This window comes from Lathyrus oleraceus, chromosome 7 (genome assembly GCF_024323335.1).
Source record: "Lathyrus oleraceus cultivar Zhongwan6 chromosome 7, CAAS_Psat_ZW6_1.0, whole genome shotgun sequence".
In the NCBI taxonomy this organism is placed as follows: domain Eukaryota; kingdom Viridiplantae; phylum Streptophyta; class Magnoliopsida; order Fabales; family Fabaceae; genus Lathyrus; species Lathyrus oleraceus.
Window position 1 is genome coordinate 211,132,399 of NC_066585.1, and position 18,797 is coordinate 211,151,195.

The following is an 18,797-nucleotide window of genomic DNA, read 5'->3' on the forward strand; positions in this document are numbered from 1 at the left end:
CCCTTAGACAGCGCTTTTAGAAAGCGCTTTTAAATATAGACCTTAGTCAGCGCTTTTGAGAAAGCGCTGTTTAAAGTCTTTCAATTAAAAAAAAAATTAAAACCAAAAGCTCTTTCAGTTTTTTAAAACCAAGCCACCTCTCCTCAGAAGATAGATAGATAGATATCTCTTTCTATTCTCTCTTCTCCCCCCAAAACCAAGAAATTCTCAAACCCTAATTTTCAATTTTGTTTCCCAGCTCTAAATGTCTCATACCTCTCAAACCCTAATGCCTCTTGATTCCGAAGAACCACCTTCGTCAACCCCAATTCCCTCTCCCCCTAATCCATCCCCAAATTCTACTTCCACCGCTCTTCATATCTCCTTCAACCAAGACTCCGGTTGTTTCGCCGTTGGCACCGATCAAGGCTTCCGAATCTATAATTGTGACCCCTTTCGTGAAATATTCCGACGTGATTTCGGTCACGGCGGAGGAATCAGTTTGGTTCACATGTTGTTTCGATCTGGGATGATCATCAGTCGCAGTGTATTGGAGAGTTGTCGTTTCGATCGGAGGTGAAAGGTATTCGTCTGAGGAGGGATAGAATTGTTGTTGTTTTGGGGCATAAGATTTTTGTTTATAATTTCTCTGATCTTAAGGTTCTTCATCAAATTGAGACTATTGCGAACCCTAAGGGTCTCTGTGAGGTTTCACATCATTTGGAAACTATGGTGTTGGCTTGTCCTGGGTTGCAGAAAGGTCAGATTAGGGTTGAACATTATGCTTCCAAGAGAACTAAGTTCATCCTGGCACATGATTCTAGAATTGCTTGTTTCAATATAACCCAAGATGGACTTTTACTTGCTACTGCAAGCTCCAAGGGGACTCTCATTAGGATTTTCAATACCTTGGACGGTTCTTTGCTCCAAGAGGTTGATCTCACTTTTTTCATTTTCATATTCTTCTACTATATATATAGAAGGATTTCCATAAAAACTTACTTTTTAAAGTTTCTTAAAAGTGCTAGCATTTTCCTATATAGAAATATGATTATTATTTTGTTGTTTTGTTTTGTTTTTTTTATGTGAGTGTTTAGTTTATTTTTCAAAATCTCTTTTTTAGGTTGAAATACTGCTCGAACTTTAGGTTGAGGTTCATTTGGGGCCGATTGTTTTGAATAGTTGGTTAGGTTTTTTGTTTGTTTATTTATGTGATGAGTTCAATTGTTTTTAAAGTTTGAATGGTGTAGCACCTCAAATTTGCACCTATCATTGTACATACATTCTCATATTAGGTCATAACATAACATGGTCCACTGCATAGCATTGCATTGTCCCTTTTGCCTCAAGTGCAAGCCAGTCAAGAGAATTAGGTCAAACTGATCAGGAGATCAGTCAACCAAGCAAGCAAGCACAATTTCCAAGGAGCCAAGGCCCTAGGGTTGGTCCAACATGTTCACATGACTTGGGGATCCATTTGAAATGTTTAAGTCAAGGATTGGATGTTCAGAAGTCATCAGTCAATGCACAATCAGTCAGAAACCCTAAAAAGTCAAACTTGGTCAACTGGGCTTGATTTTATGGTTTTAATGATGGGATTTGGTTTGAGAGAGCTTATCCATGTCCAAATAGGCCTCAGGTAACATGGCAAACATCATCATTGAAGAATTTGAAGCCAAATCAGAAATTTCCAAAAATAGAAACTGGACCTGTAATTTTAACTGCCAAAAATGGAAACTTCTTGATCCCAAACTTACATCATGATAAAAGCTTCAAATGAATTTTTGCCCAACATGAAAGTTGAATATCTTGTTCTCCCATTTCCAAAAAGTCCAAGAACTCTCAATTCCCATGTATGGTTTGCAAGATATGATCAATTCATTTTCAAAAATTCTTGAACTTCAAAAGGCCATATCTCTCAAACCATTTGGCCAAATTTGGTGGGGTTTTTTCTAACAAGTCACATTTGACCTCCTCTTTCCAAAAATGTAACCCTCATGCACCAAAACCTCATGGATCAAAATGGCATTTTTTCACTTACATGTTTTATTTTCAAGTAAGGGTGAAAAGTGACTTTTTGATTTAATCATTTCCAATCACTTTGGCCTTGCAAATATGTTCAGAAATGTTGTTTGTGACTTGTGGAAGGCCCAATTTTCGTGCTATAGCCACTACACCTCACCATGTGAACCAAAATGGCCATTTAGCAAAATGCTTCATTAAGTTAATTTGTGATTAGCTCTCATTAAACCAACTTAAAACAGAAGTATATTAACCATTTTTCTGTCATTCCAAAGCCCTAGCTGCCTCCTAACATCACAGAAAAATCACTTTTCTCTCAAATCACATCTTTGGCATTTGGAATTTTTCTTGAGAAATTGTCAAAGAACTCAACATTGCTTTGCTTGCTACATCATCTATTCACCATCTTGAGTTTATTTCTACCTTCATTTCACAACTGTAACCACCAATTCGTGACTGTTTTCTCTAAGCATCATCAATGGCAAAATTCGAATTGGCTTGTTTCAAGGGTTGCTGAGCAAAGAATCTTCATCCATTCACTTCCTAGGAACTTGCTGTGCGACTGTTTCATCACCAAGTATCAAAACAACAACTGTTTCACTCATTGCTCCAAAATCAAGTAAGATTTCAAATCTCCAATTTCTTGAAACCATGCTATGAACTTTGTAGATCTCCTTGCCCTGGTCATACTGAGCTTTGAATGGTTGAGTAGTTTAGAAGAAATCTAGGTTTTAAGTTGAATGTTGAAATATGTTTTCACTCGATTTATAATGCTTGGCTTGTTTTAATGAAAATGATGTTTGGATTATGCATGTTGGATGTTTGCTGGTCATGATGGTGTGTCCAATTTCAATTTCTGGGCATTTTCATTTTTTTCACGATGTTGTTGTTGAAGATGAACAACACTGTTCATAGAACCCTAATCTTCATGGCCATTTTCCAGAATTCTGGCTTTCACGTGCTGCATGCTACTGTGCTCCCATAACAACCAATCAGCTTATTTCCTTTGCCGTGCCAAAACGCCGTGTTTTGATAAGTGATCCCAGGAATTACACATTTGCCATTCCGTCCCATTTTATTTAAATAAATCATGTTTAATTCATTTTCTTTTCAATAATTATTTCAAAAACATGATCAAACTTGTAAAATTCATAACATCATCATTTTTAATCCAATTTGAATGGGATTTTTTTCATTTGATTCATCATGATCTCTATTATTTTGTCATATTTTCTCCAGAATTTTTGGATGGTTGGTTTTTATTTGGTATTAGGGTTTTGAACATGTGACAATATTTTGCACCTTTTACCAAAACCTTTGTGAAATAGTCATGTTTTATCTTTTGCTGTTGAAATTTTTTGTGCACAAACTAGACACATCCATGGTGATTTTGGTATAGAGTTCATGAATTTATCATCTCTGGTCATTGAGTTATGATTTTTTGAAGTAGGGTGTGACAATTTGTGTCACACCATTGATGTGCAACTTGATGATTTTCATAGCCTTGCTTCTTGACCTCAAAATGGATTGAATTTTTGCATGATTGAGCTTGTGTATGTCTAGTTTACATATGATTTTTTGTGGATTTGTTTATGGCATTTTCCAATTGATTGAGATTTTTGTCCCCTGTTTGGTCATATGTTGATTTTTTTGTGACACATGTCCCCATTTGTTTTGTGAAATGCTCATACTTTATTAGATGGACATGAAATTTTACATGAGATTACTAGACATCTTAATATTTGCCATGGTTTTAGTCCCATTCATTTCTCATATGCCATCCCTGATTTATGATTTTTTCAAGTTGATGTATGTTTGGTTGACTTCCTTGAGCATGTTCAAAATTGTCTTGCCTTTCTGATTTTCATTGACTGCCTTCTACTTGTCCAAATGAGTTGAAATTTGACATGCTTACCATGCTGTGGGTTATGATTGATCATGATTTATTTGGTGATTTTTGGAAATGTTTGAGATTGCTTTTGATTCAAGTCTTGCTGTTGACTTCTATGAGCTTCTAAATGCCATGCTTTGACTTCTTTTGTTCATGAAATGATGATAATGATTGATATGAATGTGAGACCAATTGGGTTTGTTTCTTGGTTGTTTAAACATGATTTTGGACACTTGCCCTTTGCTGTTTTAACTTTTTCATTCTCTTTTGACCCTAGGCTTGTCCTAGTGGTCCGGTTACTCACATTTGAGTTCATGTTTTCAGGTTGACCAACAATTATCCAATGAGACCAATACAAATTGGTTGTGTTAGCTTGTTTATCATGACTAATCCATTTGTTTTGTAGGTTGCTTGGCTCACATGCCTTGATCCTTGTGCATTGCACATTTATCCGCTTGTGTTGACTGTTGACTTCTGTTTCATTTTTGCTTTAACTTTGAAGTTGTGTACTAATGTTGTCTGACTGGTTTCAGGTGCTTTTAGTTGCTTAGTTCCTTGTGAACTTTTGCTTTGCTTTGCTTGGTAAGCAATTTGCATTGAGGTATACCTTTCTACTTCATGTAGTCTGGAAGACCTGGCCTGTTACTTGGCCAAGCAACTGTCTGAAGTCCTCCTTAAGAGGCAATGCTTGTGTATGTTTACATTTGTCCTTGTATAGAGTCAAAGACCTCCTAAGTGAAGAGGCAATTGGCAGAACCCAAGGGATATGCAATCTATCCCCTGCTATTCTGTGTGTCATCTGCTTTGCTCACACCACTGTGTTGATGCATTGCAGATACAAACCCAAGATCTTGTACAATTGTACAGTTGAGTCAGTATCTAATGTGTAGAAGGGTTCCCACTTTCTGAACCCACACATTCTTGTCTTAAGCTCTCCCAGGCCAGGGATAAGAGCTGTGAAGTCTTATCTTCACTCACCTTTCATCAGCTTCACCTTAGCCCCTCAATGGCAAGGTTAAGAGCTAATACTACCCAGTTCCAGTGGTTTGTTTGTTGAGGTTGATATGACCCCTCGACTAAAACCTAGCTGTCATACCCCAAAATTTGCCCATTAATATTTTAAGACATTCTTCAGGGCATTCCGACTCATTTTTATGACACTGATCTCAAAGGAACGAAGGCCCAGCTCACGAATGGCCCAATCCAGAAAATGGCCCAAACTGGCCTGTTCGCTACGCGCTCGCTACACGCTCGCCTAGCGAACGTTCGCTACACGCTCGCCTAGCGAAGCAAACGTTCGCTACCAGCTCGCCTAGCGAAGCTGACAGACAACAGAAAATTTCGGGCTTCATTCTGAGCCCATTAGGTCATGAAAAAGAGCATTATAAATACCAGCACTTCAGTAATGAAAAGAGGGGACGAAAAACGGAGGAAGAGGGACGAAAACCCTGGCACAGAAACCCTGGAGGCTACTTTAGAAAGTTCCGAGTGCAGAAACCCTGAAGGCCGCTTCTCCGCTCCGAAGCTACCGCCGCCCAACTCAATCCGGCTTCCAAGCAACCAGTCCCTTTCAATATCGCAATTGCACACAGGTTTGCGTATCATCGCTGTTTTACGTTTCCAATTGATATTCTTTACATACATGATGCATTCCGATTAAAGTATTGATATGTAATTCGATTTCGTATGTGAATCTAAGTATGAACATCCTGTATAATTGTCTATGTTATGCCTGTGATCGAATGCCATAAGAGTGCAGGTTTTTGGAAGTCATGCTGCTGTCAAACTCCAAGCCCGTGGCCGCTCGCTAGCTCATCGCTAAGCGAGCCTGCAGCGAGCCTTCGCTGAGCCTTCGCTAGGCGAAGCAGAGGCGAATGGGACAGTGGCTGCTTTATCCCTTTGCTGTTCTATCTTATGTTTATCTAATTGCGATTTTTGTCTCACCTGGCCTGAACTCATAACTGTTATGTCTATTTTATGGTGCAATTGTCAAATCATATTTTATTTTAATGCTCTAACCCGTGTGTTGAATGGTGTAAGAGCTTCCATATCCCCAATGAAGCGGCCGGCTAGGTACTCCACTTTACGTGTGGGAGACCTTCGTGGAGATGGATTCTAAATTACTTCACTTTAATGTGAAGATTCATATTGATTGCCTAATTAATTTTAATGTATTAATTTTTAATGTATTAATTTTAATGTATTGATTTCAATGTGGAGATTCATCCTAATCACCTAATTGACTTTAAAATATGGACTTTAAATAAATAATATCGGACCTCTCTTTTACCCCCGATTACGTAATATGGTCATGTCCCGCGAATATGGGGATACCCTTAGCAAAGACCCTTCGGTTAAATCATCATAAAATAAATCATGGTCCCTCGGATGTTGCCTTCGAAATTACGATTCTGTCCCTCGACGACCCTTCGGTGTAGCCTACGGTTAAATGATGATAGTCCCTTCGAATGCTAAGGTATCCTCACAACTGTTGCCTTCAATGACCAGTCGATGACCCTACGATGACCCTTCTACATCCAAAGGATAAAACTACTTACTTCTCAATAGTAAGGATAGTTTTACCCTCATAAGGAAAGGAAATGCCCGGAAAGACCTCGGATAGGTATAACTCTTAATTGCTTATTCATAATTTAAAACTACTTTTCACACCTTACACCTTTCAAAACCTCCATTAGAGAATCACCACTTGGCATACATTCGCACTAGAGTCATTGCCGAGTTATATTTTTCTAAACTATTTTCAAAACTAAACGAGATAACCACTTTGTATACATTCATTCAAGAATCAATACAAAGTTAAATTCTCCTTTTTCAAAACATTTCCTACCCATTTCTCAACCACTTTTTTTTCAAACTAGAAAGACATAAATGATTGAGCAATTAAGAGCCCATGGATAACCCTGGATACAAAGGGTGCTAACACCTTCCCTTTGTATAATGTACCTCCCGAACCTAAGAATCTAAATTAAGGTCTTTCCTGTTCTTTTCCACCTTTCCTTATTGGATAAAAGAAAAGTCGGTGGCGACTCTTGCTAACCGCGACATTGCGATTAAAAAACACAAAAAGTCAGTTCACCGTATGACAGAACTGGCGACTCTGCTGGGGACTACAAAGAGAGGTCACCTTAAAAAATCATTTATGTTTTCAAATTGTTCCTTCTTTTAAGGGTATTGTTGAGTGAAAGATCCCACACCCGGATCTAGTGTACCTTAGGTAAGTAGCAATAGATCATCGCGACTATCCGGCGTATACTTGAATGGTTAAAATGATGGCTACGGTTAATGTGACACTTTGGATGTCCTGATGTTCCTCATGTTTGCTTGAAGAAAAATTTGGCATTCGCGTGGTGTCATCAAAGCATTAACCAGACCTTTAGAACCCTAATTGACTCATCCTAGCCATTAGAAAGTAGTGAGATAACTGGCTTCGGTTCCGACTGGGGTTGGTTGATACTCGATACTACACTCTTTGAGATTGGACTTTAGGGAAGCTTTGGTCAACCACTTGGTGTTGCACTGAAGTGGACTTAAAGAAAGGTCAATGATTTGAGATCCTTCTAGAACCCGGTTACTATTCTAGGACAGGTTGAACCAACCAAACTTCAGTGGGGAGGGTACTTGCCTATGGAACTCATGCAAGCCTTAAAACCTAGGAATGATGGTTGTGTGACTTGCTTGTGCTTGTTGTTTACTTAACATCATAACATCATAACATCATAACATCATAACATCATCATAACATCATGGCATTGAACTAACCATTTCGAGGACTTAGGGATTTAACTTTGCTCTATTTTGTAAAAAAAAAAAAAAAAAAAAAAAAAAAAAAAAAAAAAAAGCAATGTTTCCTTTTTTGGTAGTTTATGCAAAGTTAAATTCCAAAAGTCCTTGAAAACATTTCATACATTGCATAGCATAACATTGCATAGCAGGCATTCTAAAGGGATCAATGTTCTCACGGTTTTCATGCACACAGAAAAATGGACCTCGAACAGACTGTCAAAGATCTCCATGCTCAGAATGCTCAACTCCAGGAGATGATCTTGAACTTATCCAAGGGGCAGGAAGAACTGAAGGCTCTCTTGCTCGAGAAGAAAAAAGACAAGAAATCTGTGAGGCACATTAACCCGGGAAGAAGGCAGTTCACGAAGATCAATATGACTTTAGCACAAGCACTGCAGGGTATGCTAAAAGCAAATTTAATTACCCTCAGAGATCCTCCTGCAAAACCCAACACTACTTCTCCTAGTTATAATCCCGACGCCAGGTGTGCGTATCACTCCGATAGCCCCGGGCATAATACGAACGATTGTTGGTCATTGAAGAATAAAATTCAGGATATGATCGACGCCGGAGAATTTGAATTGGATCCGCCTGAGACTCCTAAGGTCATCACCGCTCCTCTGCCTAATCATGACAAAACTCTTAATGCTATAGAGGATGCTGACAGCGATTGCGACCTGGATAGCTGGGTCTACCCAACAATTGGTGACGGACTCAATAACTGGAAGGCTGAAGACACTATCCCGATTTCCTTTAGTCAGGAATAATTGTTATTGCTATTTTAACATTTTTAAGCATTGTGTCTATGCCCGGGGCACAATAGCTAATTTTTCAAGGGTTTTGTCATTTTCATAAGCATATTCATATTCAATAAATCAATGGACTTTTTGCATTCAAATACTGCGCTCTTTATCTTTCCTGTCATTTTTCAAACAAGCTATGTTTCTTGCACACACTCACGTAACAATTTGCCGATCCATATCCACTCTGGATCCTGTTGGTAATGACTCTGCTACTGTTCATTATGACTTTGAAAATCCGATCTACCAAGCCGAGGATGGAAGCGAGGAAGATTGTGAAGTCCCTGGAGAACTTGCCAGACTGGTACTACAAGAAGAAAAGACCATACAGCCGCATGAGGAATCAATTGAAATTGTAAATCTGGGTACTGAAATAGACAAGAGAGAAGTCAGAGGTTTCTTGGGACCCTTGAATTACATTGCCCGATTCATTCCACACTTGACTGCTACCTACAAACCCATTTTCAAATTACTAAAAAAGAAAAATCGAGAGATGGTATGGAATGATGAATGACAAAATCAAGAAGTATCTCCCAGAACCTCCCATCCTGATACCACCAGTTGAAGGAAGACCTCTAACTATGTATTTGACCGTGTTAGAAAATTCAATAGGGTGTGCTGGGGCAACATGACGAGTCTGGTCGAAAAGAGCATGTCATACACTGCCTTAGCAAAAGGTACCGACTGTGAAACAAGATACTCACAGCTCGAGAAAGCTTGTTGCGCTTTGGCTTGGGCTGCTCGCCGACTAAGACAGTATATGTTGAATCATACCACTTTATTGACTTCTAAGATGGATTCTATCAAATATCTATTTGAGAAACCTGCTGTCTCCTGAAAGAGTTATCACTGAACAACAAGATGATTACCGAACTCTACACGCAGTTCAAAATAAAACACCATAACTCTTCTCCGTACCGGCCAAAGATGAACGATGCCGTGGAGGCTGCTAATAAGAATATCAATAAGATCATACAAAAGATGACAGTAACGTACAAAGACTGGCATGAGATGTTACCGTTTGCTCTTCATGGTTATCGCACTTCAGTACGCACTTCGACAGGGGCAACTCCTTTCTCTTTAGTCTACGGAATGGAAGTCGTCTTACCGGTGGAAGTTCAGATTCCCTCTCTAAGAATCATGAAAGAGACAAGCTTAGATGAGGATGAATGGATTCAAACTCGACTCGATCAGATAAATCTGATTGATGAAAAGAGACTTGCGGCTGTTTGTCATAGGCAGATATATCAGAAGCGCATGATCCAAGCATTTAACAAAAAGATCAAGAGACAGGTGTACCAACTTGGCGCCTTGATGATCAAGCGTATCATCCTACCACAGGGTGGTCCCAGAGGCAAATGGACTCCCACATACGAAGGGCCATTTGTGGTTAAGAAAGTATTCTCTGGTGGAGCCATGATACTTGCTACAATGGATGGCGAAGATTTCCCGCATCCTGTGAACGCGGACATAGTTAAAAAATACTACGCATAAAAGAGACCCGCTAGGTCGACGTACCTAGGCAAAAGTGAGGGCATCCCGGTGAACCAAAGGGGTTCGGGCAAAAATTAGGGATAAACATATAAAGACGTACACCCGGCAAGTCGAAAACCTGAAAAGGCGGCTTGGGCAAAAAAGGGTATCCTGGTGGACTGAAAACCTGAAAAGGTGGTCCAGGCAAAAATTAGGGATTAAAGCGTATGACTATGTCCCGCTCTCTGTCAGCTTCAACCAAGTTCCAAGGACTGAACAAGCCAATCACTTCCATCCGACAGCAAGGGATGAGATGCTTGAAGACATAATGACAGTAGTGGAATTAGAATCGATGGGACTTTTTCTGCATAGCTTTCTCTTTGTTTGCCGGACAATTTCCTCTTACTAGGATTTCTGTCTCCTTGTACACGAATTGCCTATTTATAGGCCCTCTTTCAAAATCAATACAAGTTTATTTCTAAATAAATGATTTCGTTTTACTTTCTCTGTTTTGTTTGCATAAACGTCCGTTGATTTAATTCGAATTAATATATGCATTTGGATATGATCGATGTTTACCAAAAATGCGTGCATAAAATAGAAATAGCGATTACTACTAGGCTTCAGGATCGAGGAGAAGGTCTAATCACGCTTCCCAATGAATCCGTTGCTAATTCGATTCCCCGGCAACGCCAGTTATTCCCCAGAAGAAGTTGGCATCACTAGACTGGTCATCTCTTCTACCCCCAGCCAGGCTCTGTTGAATATCTCTGCCATCAGATAAAAGTCAAATACCCATAGCTAAGGAAGAGTCATCAATACAAATATCTCCGACCAGAAGACTGAGATTTATTTCCCCAGTAGAGTCCTCTGGAAGAACGTTTCAGACGCATAGTGCATTCATTACACCATTTCACATCACATACCTACATACAATTTTCATTCCGCATCATATACATTACATCATTTCATAACATATACATGTATACAATGCTCTCATTTATTCCAGATGCATAATTCATTCATTACATCATTTCACAGCACACACATGCATACAACATTTGCATCTCATGCATCATGACATGGCATGAAGCTAACTTTATTTTTCAGGTTAATTATCCCCTGATACAATCAAAACAAAGGTCCATTCAGACGGACATCTTTATCAATTACATTCAAGATTCAACTATACCCCTCAGATACTGCCTAGCGTACGGTATATTCCGGGGTGCAGTCTAGCGTACGACTACTTTCTTCTTCAGATACATCTTTCAGATATACTCCATGTCGACATTCATTCTGACATCCTCCTAACGATGGCATCTATAAGCCCATCCCAAATATTCATTGCAAATACAACATATGCAAATACTATCAGATATAGCCTAGCGTACGGTTCATCCTGATTCATCTTAACATATGACTCCTTCAACTCAGATACGATCTAGCGTACGATCCATTCTGACCTTCAACAACTCAGATACGATCTAGCGTACGATCCATTCTAACCTTCAACCACTCAAATACAGTCTAATGTACGACCAAGTTAGACCTTCAAGTCCTCGGAGGCCACTCCAATACTGTCTAATGTACGACCAAGTTAGACCTTCAAGTCCTCAGAGGCCACTCAAATACAGTCTAATGTACGACCAAGTTAGACCTTCAAGTCCTCAGAGGCCACTCAAATACAGTCTAATGTACGACCAAGTTAGACCTTCAAGTCCTCGGAGGCCACTCCAATACAGTCTAATGTACGACCAAGTTAGACCCTCAAGTCAGATTCTGCAAATACAGTCTAATGTACGACCAAGTTAGACCCTCAAGTCAGATTCTGCAAATACAGTCTAATGTACGACCAAGTTAGACCCTCAAGTCAGATTCTGCAAATACAGTCTAATGTACGACCAAGTTAGACCCTCAAGTCAGATTCTGCAAATATAGTCTAATGTACGACCAAGTTAGACCTTCAAATCCTCAGATTCTGCTCAGTGACAGTCTAATGTAAGACCAAGTTAGACCTTCAAATCAGATTCTATTCAGTGACAGTCTAATGTACGACCAAGTTAGACCTTCAAGTCAGATTCTATTCAGTGACAGTCTAATGTACGACCAAGTTAGACCAGATGCGGCTCGAATACAGTCTAATGTACGACCAAGTTAGACCAGATGCGGCTCGAATACAGGCTAATGTACGACCAAGTTAGACCAGATGCTGCTCAAATACAGTCTAATGTACGACCAAGTTAGACCAGATGCCGCTCAAATACCGTCTAATGTACGACCAAGTTAGACCTTCAACGGCTGAAATACAGTCTAATGTACGACCAAGTTAGACCAGATGTCGCTCAAATACCGTCTAATGTACGACCAAGTTAGACCTTCAACGGCTCAAATACAGTCTAATGTACGACCAAGTTAGACCAGATGCCGCTCAAATACCGTCTAATGTACGACCAAGTTAGACCTTCAACGGCTCAAATACAGTCTAATGTACGACCAAGTTAGACCAGATGCCGCTCAAATACCGTCTAATGTACGACCAGGTTAGACCTTCAACGGCTCAAATACAGTCTAATGTACGACCAAGTTAGACCAGATACTGCTCAGATACGGTTTAAGGTACGACCAAGTTAGACCTTCATCTGCTCAGATGCTACCTTAGGACAGGTACATTTCTGAATGGTAGTCTAGTATACGACTACTCCCTTTTAAGCAGATTCAGCCTAATGGACGGCTCACTCTGCTCAGATATGGTTTAATGTATGACCAAGTTAGACCTTCATCTACTCAGATGCTACCTTAGGACAGGTACATTTCTGAATGGTAGTCTAGTATACGACTACTCCCTTTTAAGCAGATTCAGCCTAATGGACGGCTCACTCTGCTCAGATATGGTTTAATGTACGACCAAGTTAGACCTTCATCTGCTCAGATGCTACCTAGTGACAGGTACATCTCTGAATTGTAGTCTAGTATACGACTGCTCCCTTTTCGTCAGATTCAGCCTAATGGACGGCTCATTCTGCTCAGATACGGTTTAATGTACGACCAGGTTAGACCTTCATCTGCTCAGATGCTACCTAGTGACAGGTACATCTCTGAATTGTAGTCTAGTATACGACTGCTCCCTTTTCGTCAGATTCAGCCTAATGGACGGCTCATTCTGCTCAGATACGGTTTAATGTACGACCAAGTTAGACCTTCATCTGCTCAGATGCTACCTAGTGACAGGTACATTTCTGAATTGTAGTCTAGCGTACGACTACCCCCTTTCATCATCAGACACAGCCTAACGGACGACTCATCCTGCAACTCCAATACAAGCTAGCATAAGACCCATTTGGATCTTCAACTCAGATACGATCTAGCATACGATCCGGTCTGATCTTCTATCCCCAATGAAATCACCCGCTTAATGGAGGTGTCATTCTGCAACTCAGAGACAATCTAGCGTACGATCCATTCTGATTTTTCATCCTCGGCGAAGTCATCCGCCCAATGAACAACTCACTCTGGTATTCAGATGCGGTCTAGCGTATGATCCATTCTGATCCCTTATCCCCAGCAGTGTATAACACACTCTGACTCTCCAGCGAAGGCGACAGCATAATGGATGACTCACTATCCGGTCTATCGTATGACTCGGTACGACGTCCATGTTTTCAGATATCGTCTAATGAACGACGCACCCTGAAGTTCTCATCATCAAATTCCCTGGATGGCATCTTTAAGCCCATCTCCATCAAGACTAGCTCCTGATTGACAAGCGCAAATTTTTGGGCATTTAGTGTTCAATAATCTTCCACCTCCAGACCACGAATGGTGCACATACCATTCTACTCTCTCGGTTCAAGAATATTGAACAGGGGCAGCTGTCATACCCCAAAATTTGCCCATTAATACTTTAAGACATTCTTCAGGGCATTCCGACTCATTTTTATGACATTGATCTCAAAGGAACGAAGGCCCAGCTTACGAATGGCCCAATCCAGAAAATGGCCCAAACTGGCCTGTTCGCTACGCGCTCGCTACACGCTCGCCTAGCGAACGTTCGCTACACGCTCGCCTAGCGAAGCAAACGTTCGCTACCAGCTCGCCTAGCGAAGCTGACAGACAACAAAAAATTTCGGGCTTCATTCTGAGCCCATTAGGTCATGAAAAAGAGCATTATAAATACCAGCACTTCAGTAATGAAAAGAGGGGACGAAAAACGGAGGAAGAGGGACGAAAACCCTGGCACAGAAACCCTGGAGGCTACTTTAGAAAGTTCCGAGTGCAGAAACCCTGAAGGCCGCTTCTCCGCTCCGAAGCTACCGCCGCCCAACTCAATCCGGCTTCCAAGCAACCAGTCCCTTTCAATATCGCAATTGCACACAGGTTTGCGTATCATCGCTGTTTTACGTTTCCAATTGATATTCTTTACATACATGATGCATTCCGATTAAAGTATTGATATGTAATTCGATTTCGTATGTGAATCTAAGTATGAACATCCTGTATAATTGTCTATGCTATGCCTGTGATCGAATGCCATAAGAGTGCAGGTTTTTGGAAGTCATGCTGCTGTCAAACTCCAAGCCCGTGGCCGCTCGCTAGCTCATCGCTAAGCGAGCCTGCAGCGAGCCTTCGCTGAGCCTTCGCTAGGCGAAGCAGAGGCGAATGGGACAGTGGCTGCTTTGTCCCTTTGCTGTTCTATCTTATGTTTATCTAATTGCGATTTTTGTCTCACCTGGCCTGAACTCATAACTGTTATGTCTATTTTATGGTGCAATTGTCAAATCATATTTTATTTTAATGCTCTAACCCGTGTGTTGAATGGTGTAAGAGCTTCCATATCCCCAATGAAGCGGCCGGCTAGGTACTCCACTTTACGTGTGGGAGACCTTCGTGGAGATGGATTCTAAATTACTTCACTTTAATGTGAAGATTCATATTGATTGCCTAATTAATTTTAATGTATTAATTTTAATGTATTAATTTTAATGTATTGATTTTAATGTGGAGATTCATCCTAATCACCTAATTGACTTTAAAATATGGACTTTAAATAAATAATATCGGACCTCTCTTTTACCCCCGATTACGTAATATGGTCATGTCCCGCGAATATGGGGATACCCTTAGCAAAGACCCTTCGGTTAAATCATCATAAAATAAATCATGGTCCCTCGGATGTTGCCTTCGAAATTACGATTCTGTCCCTCGACGACCCTTCGGTGTAGCCTACGGTTAAATGATGATAGTCCCTTCGAATGCTAAGGTATCCTCACAACTGTTGCCTTCAATGACCAGTCGATGACCCTACGATGACCCTTCTACATCCAAAGGATAAAACTACTTACTTCTCAATAGTAAGGACAGTTTTACCCTCATAAGGAAAGGAAATGCCCGGAAAGACCTCGGATAGGTATAACTCTTAATTGCTTATTCATAATTTAAAACTACTTTTCACACCTTACACCTTTCAAAACCTCCATTAGAGAATCACCACTTGGCATACATTCGCACTAGAGTCATTGCCGAGTTATATTTTTCTAAACTATTTTCAAAACTAAACGAGATAACCACTTTGTATACATTCATTCAAGAATCAATACAAAGTTAAATTCTCCTTTTTCAAAACATTTCCTACCCATTTCTCAACCACTTTTTTTTCAAACTAGAAAGACATAAATGATTGAGCAATTAAGAGCCCATGGATAACCCTGGATACAAAGGGTGCTAACACCTTCCCTTTGTATAATGTACCTCCCGAACCTAAGAATCTAAATTAAGGTCTTTCCTGTTCTTTTCCACCTTTCCTTATTGGATAAAAGAAAAGTCGGTGGCGACTCTTGCTAACCGCGACATTGCGATTAAAAAACACAAAAAGTCAGTTCACCGTATGACACTAGCCTTGATGTTTGAGCCCCTTGTTGGTGTGTTTATTTCATGTTGTATGTGCTTGTGTGGTGTGATTGTATCCCCTAGGTTTGCTAGACTCCGCGTAGTCTCGTTTGCATGTCAATTAAGGTAGCACGGTTCCTTCGTATAGGACTTCCTTTCTTGCTTGAGCTTTCCTAAAACACAAACAAACATTATCCCCTCTTAAGGATACGTTAACTCCTTCTACTACAGGTGAGTAAGTCTCTCAAGGTCGAGCATCAGGTAGATTGCGCAGTGACGTTGTCCACTTAAAAAACACAAACCAACGGGAATAGTTTAGCCGAACTACGGCAACTCTGATTCTCATGTCCAGATGAGATACGTAGGCACGAGATGCGATGTCTTGTCGAGTTTGACTAACAACTAACACTAATTCTCTTCTCTCGCCCTCGTTGCGATTGAGACCTCCCCTTTCTCTTGCCCTAGTTGCAATCGAGACCCTTGCTTCCTGTGCAAGTTAGGTTAGGTGTGGCTTGCTTCCTGTGCAAGTCATGATTAGGATAGGCTTGCTTCCTGTGCAAGTTAGCTAGAAACCTTAACTTAGGGACGACTTTGCATGACAACATCTAGGCTCGAGTCGTAGTCTCCCTAGTGTTGTGTCTCCCTCCGTTATCTGGTTAGGCTAGTCCTATTTCCCTGCGTAGGGGAACTACGTCGCCCTGATCCTCATACCAGATGAGGTACGTAGGCAGGAGATGAGCTGATCTCTCCGGGCGCCTTTTTCCTTTTTTTTGTGGGTGTTTGGCAACTATTAGGCTCGAGCTCTAGTCTCCCTATTAGTTTGTCCTTTCAACCTTTGTGTTCCTTCTGACGTCTCAGCGTCTCTTTTTGTTTGCGTGGCAACTATTAGGCTCGAGCTCTAGTCTCCCTATTAGTTCGCGTGTTCGCCCTTTTTCTTTTTCAACCCTTTGTGTCTTAACCACCCTTGCGTGTGTTTGTTGGTTCGGATGCTGATATAAGTCCAGTGATTGGCATTCAGGCTCCATGTTTGCCTTTGCCTGTGTTTGTTTGTGTGCGTGTTAGCCGAGCTACGAATGCTCTGATTCTCCTTCGTCCAAAGGAGATACGTATGCATAGGATGCGACATCCTAGCGAGCATGTGTCGTTTCCCCGGTCCGAACTACTTCGACTCTGATGTCTATGCTTGATAGACTAAGTAGGCCCAGGATGCGATATCCTGCCGAGTCAGTTTCAGTCTTGTTTGTTTTCTTGTGTCTCTTTCAGCCAGTTAGTGTGTTTGTGAGCAGCATTTTCAGCAACCATTTTCCTTTCTATTGTGCGTGGATCCCGTCGAGTACGACGGATACGTAGGGGTGCTAATACCTTCCCTTCGCATAACCGACTCCCGAATCCATTCTCTCTGGTCGCGAGACCATGTCTTTTCCAGGTTTACTCTGAGCGTTTCCTTTCCCTCTTTTGGGATAAATAACGCACGGTGGCGGCTCTGTTGTTCTTGTTTTCCCGCCGGTTTTTCGCGTAATGCGACAAATGGTAATAATGATTTCAGGTACGAAGAGGTGCTGACCGAGCTGAGATATATAGCCTTGCCTTTTCTCCCACGGCTCAGTGGTTAGCTGTCTCGAGTGACAAGGGAACTGTTCATGTATTCAACCTGAAGGTTGATTCGGGATTGTTGGGGCACGAGAGATCACATACTACATCTGAGTCTAGTCCTATTAGTCCATCGGCAGCTTTGTCTCTCTCATTTATTAGAGGTTTGTGCATTTGTCCACTGTGGGTTATTCATTCATTAGTTATAGTGTATGGGTATTAAGTTTTTGTTCAGTAACTATAGAACAACCAGAGCAACATGTGTAGTTGTAGTATTACAGGGTTTTGTTTGGTCTGGAAATTTAGATTTTTTATTGAACAAGCTGCTGCTGACAATTCTCTTAATTCTGTATGTTTTGTAGGTGTATTGCCTAAGTATTTTAGCTCAGAATGGTCCGTGGCTCAATTTCGCTTGCAAGAAGGTTTACAGTATAATGTTGCCTTTGGCCATCAGAAAAATACAATTGTAATACTCGGCATGGATGGCAGGTATTACTGCAATAGATCATATTTGTGCCTTTGGCCAAAGCGCTGTCTAAGGGGGGGGGGGGGGGGGGGGGCTTAGACAGCGCTTTTAAGATTTAAAAAAGCGCTGTCTAAACCTTTAGCAGCGGAGGTTTAGACAGCGCTTTAAAGCGCTGTCTAAGGCTAAAAAAAGCGCTGTCTAAGGTCTTGTTTATTGTAGTGAGACATCACATACTTCAACTTCACCTTCTTCTTCTCGATGCATTCTCTTATGAAGTGGTAACGAGTGTCGATGTGCTTACTTCTTTAATGAAATACAGGATTATTTGCCAAAGCAAGTGCTGATTTATTGTCAACATGTATTTCCACAGGATCTTCTTGTGGAATTTTAACTCTTTCAACAAATTCTTTAGCCAAGTTACATGACAAACACATGATGTGGCGGCGACATACTCAGCTTCACAAGTTAACAGTGTGACAATAGATTGCTTCTTTGACATTCAAGTGAAAGCAGTAACTCCATAAAGAACACAAAACCATTAGTGCTCTTTCTATCATCCAAGTCTCCACTCCAATCGCTACCACTATAGACAATAATCTCATAATTATTAGAAGAGTAATAGTGCAAGCCAAATTTTATTGTACCTTTGATGTATTGAAGGATTCTTTTTTCCGCCTTGAAGTGAGTTGTTGTTGGAGCTTCCATGTAGCAACTTACTACTCCTACAACATGAGAATATCTGGCCTTGTACTTGTCAAGTAACGCATACTTCCAACCAAACTTTTGTAAAGAGTTAGATCCATAATCTCTCCATTTTCATGCTTACTCAACTTACTGCCACATTCCATCGGGGTGCTAACTAGATTGGCATCATCCATCTTGAACT

General features: G+C 40.8%; 1 protein-coding gene across 1 annotated transcript; it reads left to right on the forward strand.

Moving 5' to 3' along the window:
* Nucleotides 1–244: 244 nt before the first annotated feature.
* Nucleotides 245–18,255, forward strand: LOC127102977 (autophagy-related protein 18a). The gene is made up of 5 exons (XM_051040283.1): nt 245–526; nt 640–912; nt 17,402–17,609; nt 17,808–17,934; nt 18,231–18,255. The coding sequence occupies exons 1-5, from the start codon at nt 245–247 to the stop codon at nt 18,253–18,255; spliced, it is 915 nt and encodes a 304-aa protein (XP_050896240.1).
* The last annotated feature ends 542 nt before the right edge of the window (nt 18,256–18,797 follow it).

Bases quoted from the DNA above. Each gene is read 5' to 3' on its own strand.
- LOC127102977 (XM_051040283.1), top strand. From the start codon at position 245: ATGTCTCATACCTCTCAAACCCTAATGCCTCTTGATTCCGAAGAACCA. The intron at 17,610-17,807 runs GTTTGTGCATTT...TATGTTTTGTAG, and splicing joins GTCTCTCTCATTTATTAGAG to GTGTATTGCCTAAGTATTTT. The intron at 17,935-18,230 runs GTATTACTGCAA...AATGAAATACAG, and splicing joins ATACTCGGCATGGATGGCAG to GATTATTTGCCAAAGCAAGT.